Source organism: Branchiostoma belcheri, unplaced genomic scaffold (assembly GCF_001625305.1).
Source record: "Branchiostoma belcheri isolate BF01 breed outbred unplaced genomic scaffold, Haploidv18h27 scaffold108, whole genome shotgun sequence".
Lineage (NCBI taxonomy): Eukaryota > Metazoa > Chordata > Leptocardii > Amphioxiformes > Branchiostomatidae > Branchiostoma > Branchiostoma belcheri.
The window spans coordinates 622,515-632,355 of record NW_017802469.1 but is presented as its reverse complement, the minus strand read 5'-3'; the positions used below and the strand labels follow the sequence as shown (position 1 = coordinate 632,355).

At 41.7% G+C, this 9,841-nt stretch overlaps 1 protein-coding gene across 1 annotated transcript; it reads right to left on the bottom strand.

Annotated features, from left to right (window-relative positions):
- Positions 1–5,248: 5,248 nt before the first annotated feature.
- LOC109480398 (nuclear receptor subfamily 4 group A member 2-like) lies at positions 5,249–9,833 on the bottom strand. Its single transcript, XM_019782595.1, has 7 exons — positions 9,584–9,833; positions 8,375–8,512; positions 7,859–7,988; positions 7,493–7,656; positions 6,906–7,111; positions 6,275–6,453; positions 5,249–5,806 (listed from the first exon to the last, which is right to left on the bottom strand). The coding sequence occupies exons 1-7, from the start codon at positions 9,773–9,775 to the stop codon at positions 5,550–5,552; spliced, it is 1,266 nt and encodes a 421-aa protein (XP_019638154.1). The 5' UTR covers positions 9,776–9,833; the 3' UTR covers positions 5,249–5,549.
- Positions 9,834–9,841: the final 8 nt, after the last annotated feature.

Genomic DNA, 9,841 nt, shown 5'->3' with positions numbered 1-9,841 from the left:
TTAACCTTATGTCTTATATGTGTCAGATAATGCTAAACTCACTCACTTTATTCTTAGAGGCTCCTCATTGTTACCCTCTATGTACAACTTTAAACGATGCAACTCACTCAAAGTTACATTGGAGATACCAAGCGCTTCTAGCTCTGCTTGACTGTTTCTAACAGTCAATTAGATATAGAAGTCCAAATACTACATGTGTTAATGGTCCTAAATTCTACTTCTAGCTCTGCTTGACTGTTTCTAACAGTCAGTTAGATATAGAAGTCCAAATACTAAAAAAAATGGGCCTAAATTCTACTTCTAGCTCTGCTTGACTGTCTGTAAGTGTAACAGTCAATAAGATATAGAAGTCCAAATACTACATGTGTTAATGGGCCTAAATTCTCTTTCTAGCTCTGATTGGCGGATGCGTTTCCACCAATGAGATATAGGAGGTCAACATGTAATCCTTAATAGCCACTCCAGCTCAAGAAAATCTTTTCAAGATAACTTTGTTAGCATTGACATTTTTTTATGTCTCGGGGTGCTGGGACTTTGGTAATGGTATGTCAACTTTGTGTATTAAAATGTTAATTGTTTTTTGTTGTGTGGCACTGTTAATATAAGTTATAAATTTTAGTGTAGCACCACATTCTCCTTGTTATGTTTTGATGTTTTTGATGAATAAAAGAAATATGTTACACTGTGAGCATGACAAAAAATTGTATTCATCTAGTGAAATATGAAGCACATCGCTAGGAGTCGCTTTTGAGCTGTGGACAAAAAATGCTTGGCACTGAAATTGCGGCAACGCGCGTTTAAACCACTCCCCATCATGCAGCGATGTTGTCTCCCTAACTTTGCGCGGGTTTTCTTTCTACCAGACTTTCCCAAATGTGTCCCAATCTTAAGAATGGATTTCTAAACTGTTGCAATGTATGTGTATATGAATTAATGAATGTCTTTATTTCAGGTATTTCACCCATACATAGAAAACAACGGTACAAACATAGAAACACAAACTATACATACAACATCCTATAGCAGGATAGAGTAAATGTGTTTTCATGTTGCATTGTAATGTATTGCCATGTATTTTCCCCACCATTTAATTGAAGCTACAAATAGGTTGATAAATTACGGTAATACGAACATGTTCTTTAGCACTTTTCCCTTGACAAATGCACATTGTGAGATCCTCAATACACGAGTGGCCTGTGCCAATGGTTCTATATCTCCTTCTCACCATCCTGGCAAGTCTTGGGCATTCATTTTTTTTACCATTTTGATATAATACTCGAATCTGTATCTATATCTGTATAGCCGGTATAACCGCCTTTCGGCGTAACACACCAGCTTCGCAGGCACGCGGCGCGGCGGCAGCCGGCTACATTACACCGATCGACTTGTTACACCTAACCCTTGAACTTCTAACTCTAGACATTGTTTAAAGCTATCTAATGACAATGCCCCTACTGTACTTGGTGACAGTGAGTTCCACTCTGCGATAGTTCTAGGAAAGAATGAATTCTTGAACACCTCAATCCTTGGATGATAACTCTGGTACTGGCATGGCTATTTCTTGTTCTCTTCTGGGATGGTATTAGGTACTTAGTAGTTGCGACGTCCACTAGTTTATTAGTCATTTTGTACATCATGCATAGTCTGGACATTTCTATTCTGTCTTCGAGCGACCCCCACTGTAGGTTTCTTTTAATTTCCGTGGCACTAGCACCTCTTTCATAGAATGCTAATCCCCAAGCAAATGTATGGTTTCAACTTGCTTTTTATTACTACTTCCCCTCACCCAAACAGTGTAATAGGCCCGGGCCTAGTTTCATTGGGTAGCTAAATAGGATTGAGTTCATATGTACATTAATGCTATGGTGATACAGTAGATTCATTTTTAACAATACTCTTTGCTTTTGCTTGAATACAATATAACAGAAATGACAGAAACGAGCACTTCATAATGTTACAAACTTTATTCATAGCCGTGGCAATATTCATCATACAAAACTTTATATCATAAATCCACTATTTCATGTACAAATGTCGAAGCTTGGCTTTAGTATTAGTAAGGTTTGGTACAAAGCAACATAGTGAAAAGTGTGTTTGCGGGCACGTGACATGTATAGGTTTCACACGCATGCGTAGATGTTCCCAACACGGTTCGTGAGACAGAACTTATGCTAATGACCTAACGGAAGAGAAACTGACACAAACGTCACCAAATGTAGTACGTCATAACATCTGAAGTAATTACGTCATTGCAAGAGGGTCGGGACACTTATCATAATCTACCGGAAGTGACGTCATGATATATGCAAAACACTTGTGATACGGCAATGTCCCTCTACCAATAATAATCAAGTGCATTTTTTTTATCAAAGTCCAAATAACCACAAATACATACAAAGTGCTTTTAGGGAAATACTGAAGTGGAAGTCATCATAAACATATTGAAAATTCATCTTGAGTTTAAAATTCAAATCTTTTGCAACTATAGAAGTCGAAAACATGGTTTTACAGACAAACTTCATGAGGGACATCGCTATAGCTAGCATTGTGACATGGTTTTTCACTGCACATTTTTTGACATTACTACATTGAAAACTGCTGCACGGTATAGACTTCGCACGAACACATGTGAAACAGTAAAAAAAATGGCTCACGACACGGTCGCCATGGTAACGGGTTCTCTCATACGAGTTCCCGGATGTTGACGTCACCGTGGACGACATACACACTTATGTCTTGTCCAATGGTGTTACAATAAACTTGGGTGACTGACACTTCATTAGTAAGTACAAACGTGTAAAAATTCCCTACTCTAGGACACAAGACACGGGACAAATATTTATGCACATATTTTTCGCCGACGACACAGATTAGAGTCAACTTGGACTTGGGAGTTACATTCACTTTACAAGAGCTTCGTGATTTCTTCTTTGTGAAAAACATCCTTGGTACGTTATAAAGACTCCTTTAGATACCATGCTTGGGTCACTTGAAGCATTTTATCAAACTTTCTTTATATTTTGTTGTCATTTTTTTGCGTAGGCTTTTCATGTATGAATTTACAGTAGCTAGAAGAATAGCACACCCTTGATTCGTCCAAGCCTGGTAGCCAGGCTAAGTAGCCTGTTGTGGGTGCAGCTCTTGGTTTTCCGCAAACCTGCCGATGGAAGTAACAATACTTTTTGCAACAAATCAACAAGTTTGCGAGCTGTCTACCCAGAAGGGCGGCCTATTAGCAAGTATTGACTGGAAATTTCGATTTCTTGCCGGGCTAGGACGCTTCCCGCCTGGGTACGCCCCGGAAATAAGCCTCCAGGGGGCCCGAGCGCGAGCCGAAATGTCACGGAAACCCCGGGCGCAGCGAGTTAGATCGGCCGATCGATAAGTCCACTACCCGTGGCTCGGGCAGACAATTACGAAAATCATCGCCTTCATTTTGTTAAATAGGATTTTCGAGGAGGTACGATATTGGGGTAATACACCGGGGATATGGATGGAATCCCCCGGCTTTAGATCAGTTCAAGTGGTGAAATCACTGGATGTGTAGGCTCCCTCATGGTTCATTACTTGGTCCCACTACACCAAAGAAAGCCACCAACGCTTTACATCTTTATAACCAAGCCTCTATGTATTGTAGCAAAGTTGCAACATTTCATGATTGCATCTCCAAAGAAATTTCAGGAAGTAGAATTCAAGGATGTTTGTTTCAAGTAACCCAGGCATGGTATCCGACTAGCTCAACAGCCTCATTGATTCCAGTTCACATTCATACAAACATTTGGTTCCTTCAAAACTACATACAGAATGTCACATCTCGTTCTTGTCCAGTCATCTGGTGCTTCCTGTTGTTGTTTACACAACAAACAAGTGTTGCCAGGTAACACTCTTTTATTCGTTGTTGTATACACAACAATTGTTTACTGTTCCCCATCACGATAGCTCACCAGCCTTACCAAACGATCTTAGCGGTTGTGTTAGACCTCTGCTAGCTTTGGGTTGACCAGCATGAACTTTTTTTGTTGTAAGGCACCAAATATAAATAAATAGCTCATCATGTTTAATACATATACATTCCTCTCTGTACACGGGTTAGCATATATTAGTGTAAAGTACCAAATGCGCACCCCCACATAAGTGCTTAGAATGGTACAGCCTAACAGGTGCATAATGATGACGTAGAACACACATGGTGTTCTAGAGTAGTACTTTTTTGTGTTCTAGAATAGCAGGTGTTCTAGAACACTTTGTGTGGTCTACGTCATCATAATGTACCTGTTGGGTTGTTCCATTCTAAGTATCTGTGCGGGGGTGCACATGTTGTACTATACATTAGCTTCCGGAGCGAACAAAAAAAAGCATAAAAGCCAAGTATATTTTTTTTACCTCTTAATCAAAAAATGTATATCTTAGCATGTCTGTCAACAGGCTTCGATAGGCTATTTCAAACATAATTTTCTTAAAACTCAAAATATAACAAGCTTTAGAATACACCATGTCTGCTCTTTCTTGATCAAATAAAAATATTCTGATAAAGTTTCCTATAAATCGCGTTTCCTTGCAAAATGCCATCTGAACCTTCCCACATATAAGCCCTACCTCTAGGTTATAATTAATGGGTATACTAGCCAGGGTTTTAGATGTTTAAAACTGTTTAAAAGTCAACTTTATCAAGCTAAATCGATTATTATATTAACCAATAAAAAAAACGTTCGTTACACCCATGATACCAGCATGAGTTCTTACGGATATGAGATATTATTTCCTAGGGATGGGCAGTTCATGATTTTTTCAAAACTTTCATGTTTGATAAAATCAAATCAAGAATGTTTCTTGTCTCAATCACCTTCCCATCCTAAGCAAATAAGCATGTATTCCTCTTTTTAAAAAGTTATTAATTTGTCCGTCTATATTAATGTCATTAGGGCAAGAAATTAGATATCTTTTGTTAGCACCGTAGATGCTGACTGTATAAACCCCTATTTTCATCCATTTTGGTACCGTCCAAAAAAGGATGGTCTTTACCTCTCACTTTGTGTGAAATCTTACGTTTGTCGGTACAAAATTAAGAGAGTTCTGTTTTTATAATCCAAAGATGGAAGAAAAAGAAGGTTTTATACAGTCATATCTCTTTTGCACATGTCCGCATGGGCCTATGAAACAATAGTAGGAGTGTAAGAGGGGGCACTAAAAAGAGAGTTGGGCATCACTTCGGCAAGAATTCCAGGCATTTTCCTTTAGATAAAAAAGGATTTAAAAAAGACCACGCAATTTCTTTCTTGGACTACAAATCCAACAGGCAACAAAATTTCATGTGAAAAGAAAAAGAAGAAATCTACAGAACAAGCTTTGAAAAAAAGGATTAGAAAAAGCAAAATCCATCGCAAAGTGTAAGAAGTTGGAAACTTAAGATAAACTTTCTTAAGACAAAGAATCAGATTCTTGCTGTGAATTTTAGGTCAGAAGATTCAGCGGTGTGAAAAAATGGAAATTGATTTAGGAGGGTGTGTTTGGGGGTTATGGGCACCCCCTCCCCCTTCCTGCCTTAGCTTTTAGAATGGTAGGGTGTCCAGAAAGAGGTTGTCAATCATCGGAGGAGTGGGCAAGAGATCCTCGAGTTTCAGGTAGAAGATGCGTTGCAAGCCCTGCACACTGAGCGTGCGCAGTTCGGGCAGCTTGACCAGCAACTTGGAGAAGTAGTGCGGACGGTTCTGCGCATGCACGTTGTAGGTCACGTGGTCGCGGAGGGAGGAGATGATCTTGTTCTGCAGCTCTTCCACTTTCTCGGGCTCCTTCAGGCCGTGGCGCTCTGCGCATGTGCGAGAGAAAATAAAGCATTGGGTTACTTCTAGGGACAACGCCACGTTCAAGGTCATATTACAAGGTCAAGTTCATATTTCATGTGCAAGAAAACCACGTCTTTCTTAGTGCTTAACAATAGAATTGACAAAAAGTAGATAATCTTAAGAAAAGCACTTTCTAGCCATTGAAAACAGACATTTTAAAGAAAGTTTAAGCTGAAATTTCCAATACAAGAAATAGAACTAACCCAAATTTTCAACTGTATAACTCCAGTCTTTCTCAGGGAAAGAAAGAGCTCATTTCTTGACAAGGACTGGAGTTGTACAGTCGAAAAGTTCAATGTCTTTTGTTGGAAATTACAGTATAAACTTGCTTCATAATGACTTCTACCAGCACAGACGAACTTTCCAGATGAAATTCATTTTGCTATTGTGTTTTTCTTGTTTTTGTACATTTTTTAAAGTCGTGAGCTCACCTGTGATGAGCACGAGCGCCGCCATGCAGGCGAAGGCGGAAATGTCGACGTTCATGGCGTGTAGAGACTTGGAGAACTCCATGATGTAGTTGATCCACTCGCCGAAACTCCTGACGCACTGCTGCTGGTGGAGCACGGCGCCGTTACAGAACACAAGCCGCTCTTCAGATGGAGCAGACCTAAGGGGACCAAAAATGTCATCAGTGAGATTGTTGAGAAGTTGCAACAACGTCAAAATCATCACCAAAAACACTTTTTTGAAGTTTGAAGTAAGTAACATCATTTCATCATCATCATCATCATCGGTCGACCGTATTGGTCGGGGTTATACCGCCCCTTACGAGGTGACATACCCTTTTACGAATGTATCATCACGCCACCAGAAACTGGCCAATCAGAAACATTTTCAAAATTGTGTCAGCCAATCACAGCAAAGGTTGCACCTGTTGTTACCAGCCAATCAGCAATCTGTTAACGAATGAACCATCACGCCATCACAAAGTGGCCAATCAGAAACATTTTCCAAACTGACTCAGCCAATAGCAGCAAAGGCTGTATCTGTTGGCACCAGCCAATCAGCAACCGCTATGGGATTTCAAAACATCCAATCACAGACAAGGTTGCGGCTCACCTGTAGGCCAACCTGAGTACGAAGAGTTCCAAGCACGCGGATTGGAACAGCAGCTCTTGATCCTCCTTGAGGAGGTCGGGAAACCCCGGAATCTTCTCGGCCCAAGTCCGGATGACCTCGATGGACGAACACAGCAGGTCGTAGAACTGTTGCACGCGCTCCGTGTCGCTCTTTGGGCTCTCCCCTTCCTCCCCTGGCATTTTGAACTGCTCCAGAGGGCACGTGTGAAAGAGAGCATGTCCTTAGTATACTTTCTTTGCTGACATGTTGGTGACATAAATCCCATGGGAATTCAGCTGCAAGGTGGGAGTTTGCGAATGCACATTTTCATTCGATATGGTAACGACAACAAAGGACACAAAACCTGAACGATAATACAATAGGTTTTAAGCCAATCACAGCAAAGGCTGCACCTGTTGTTACCAGCCAATCAGCAACCTGTTTACGTATGAACCATGACGCTGGCCAATTAGAAACATTTTTTAAATTGTCTAAGCCAATCACAGCAAAGGCTGCACCTGTCTGGTACCAGCCAATCAGCAACCACAAGAGCATTTAAGAAAGTACAACGCAGTGTAGGTACTAACCAAGTTGTAGTTGAGAGTGGGAGGTGTTGGGCTGGAGTCGACGTGAGCCCGTACCAGGGCGGTGATGAGGCTGACGGGCGGGGACGGAGGGGACTGCTCCTGCGGGCTCTTCGGCTTGGAAGGCAGGCGGCCCCGCCGACCCTTCAGGCTGTCCGTGCGGACAACTAGAACGGGAAAAAAGCTGTTTCAAACTTACCCTTACCACTCATAATTTATCATGAAAGTTTATCTGTGTTGATAGTAAATGTTGAACTTTAGTCCAACATTATTTTCAAAGTCTTCGATATGACCGGGCCGGAATTCGAACCCGCGACCACCCCAGTGAAACATGTCCATTGCAGAAGAACAAGAACATGCGATACACACCTTCTTTGACCATGCCGACAGCCAGGCATTTCTGGAAGCGGCAGAATTGGCAACGATTCCGTCTTCTTTTGTCCACCGGGCAGTTCTTGTTCCCCAAACACACGTACTTCGCGTTCTTCTGAACCGTCCGCTGTTGACAATAAACAAAAACAACAACAAAAGTTAGACTCAAGGAAAGATAATCTATGTTGGTGATTATAGCATAGTACAGGGCTAAACCTTTGCTACAACATAAAACGTCGACGTCAGCGCATCGAATTTTCGCCTGCCCTACTTCAGTCTTCCTCTTAATTCAAGCGACCAATCACAGGTACTTAAGTCACATGATCACACGTGACGTCATCAAGGAAGTCTATACCGCCCACCGTCTCTGTTGAGTGAAGGAGTATTGAAACAAAGTTTTACTCTAAATCACCTTTTTTGTAAATGAAATCAACTCAAGGGATAAAAACACTTTTTCTACAACCTGGATGACTGTTGAGTATTTAGATAACGTAAACAGTAAATTCAGGGTACCTTGAAAAACCCTTTGCAGCCCTCACAAGTGCGGACCCCGTAGTGCTGACAGGCTGCGTTGTCGCCGCACACTGCGCATGTCCCTTCTCCGGTGCCCTTTGAACTCGACCCTGATGACGTCACCGGCGGTGGATGTAGCTGCGCATGCGTGATAAAACATACGAAACATTTAACAAAACATGGTGACAGACGTCTGGTTTAGGTCATTTTGGTTTGGAGAAGATGAAGAAGAAGAGCAAAAGAGCCTCAAGCTAGTCACTTCTCCAAAACAATTTCGTACTTAATGGTCAATCTAGATCTATTCAGGAATAAAATAACCCTGAGGCGTCATTTTAGCCAGACAAAGAATCAAAATGAGTCCTACTTTCTTTGCAATCAATTTTGTGCCTTTTCATTTTATTCTGGTGTCAACGATCGACCGGATTTTTTGGATTTTTTTCTCCAAATTTGCAGTACTTGTTCTATACATAAAGATTTTTCGTAAGGTTAAAAATCATCTATTACTAAGTACTAAGTATTGTGTTGCACGCGTGGAGACAGGCTTTAGTCATCGATTGAGTGGTGTAACCTACTCGAAAGAGCTGCTTCAAGGAGCTGTATAGCAACAGACGCAAAAATTACTGTTTGCTACGAGAGGGTCATTTGTAAATCACGCCTTGTTGGTGTGCTCTTCATATCAATGTAAAAGGTGTACGTATTTACCAACTGATTGAAGAGGTTTTGCTGTGCGTCAAACTACTTGAGACCCTATAATAAGCCAGTATAATATTAAAAAGCAAGGGCATATTGCCCTGTTAAGTTCTCTGTCTGCTCAACTGGTGACCCCTTTAGTAAATATCGAAATAGATACAAGAAACTCTGTTGAAATTTCAGAAAAGTGTACCAATTTGGCAACCGATTGTTCGTTACCCTACACATTTTGGCTTTGCTCTGTATGCTATATTAATAAGCAAGCCAAGTATAATGTTCAAAGCAAGACCTAATGGGGCACTAAATATGGTCTCTCTCTGCTCTGCTGTTCGTTTAGTAAATGTGGAAATGAGTACAAGAAAATATATTGACAATTGCTGTACATGTGTAACATGTGAGATGGTGTCCTTTGAACATTGATCATGGTACATGGGAAACTGGACATGTACCGTCCCGATTTGGACAGTTTAAGTCCTGGTCTTTGATACTAGCTGAGGGAGAGAAAGGGTTGTCACCCACCTGTTGCCCGGGCCGCATGTAGAGCGGCGGCGGATATCTGCCGATGCCCGGCCCGTAGAACTCGTGCTGCATGCCCTGGAAGCCGCCCTCGTACATCATGGGAGGGTACGGGGTGGTCGGCGTGGAGGGCGGGGAATGCTTGAAGAACATGTGGCCGCCGTGCGGTGACATGGGCCCCGTGCCTTGCAACATTTGCGTGTTGGTAGGGTAGTCGTACTGGGAGGAGTAGGTCGGGGTGGGGGGAGGGGAGGGGTTTTA

Excerpts from the sequence above, each read along its gene's own strand:
- LOC109480398 (XM_019782595.1), bottom strand. The coding sequence starts at position 9,775 with ATGTTGCAAGGCACGGGGCCCATGTCACCGCACGGCGGCCACATGTTC. Across the intron at positions 8,513-9,583 it reads ACATGCGGCCCGGGCAACAG|CTACATCCACCGCCGGTGAC; the intron begins GTGGGTGACAAC and ends ACGCATGCGCAG. Across the intron at positions 7,657-7,858 it reads TGTCGGCATGGTCAAAGAAG|TTGTCCGCACGGACAGCCTG; the intron begins GTGTGTATCGCA and ends TTCCCGTTCTAG.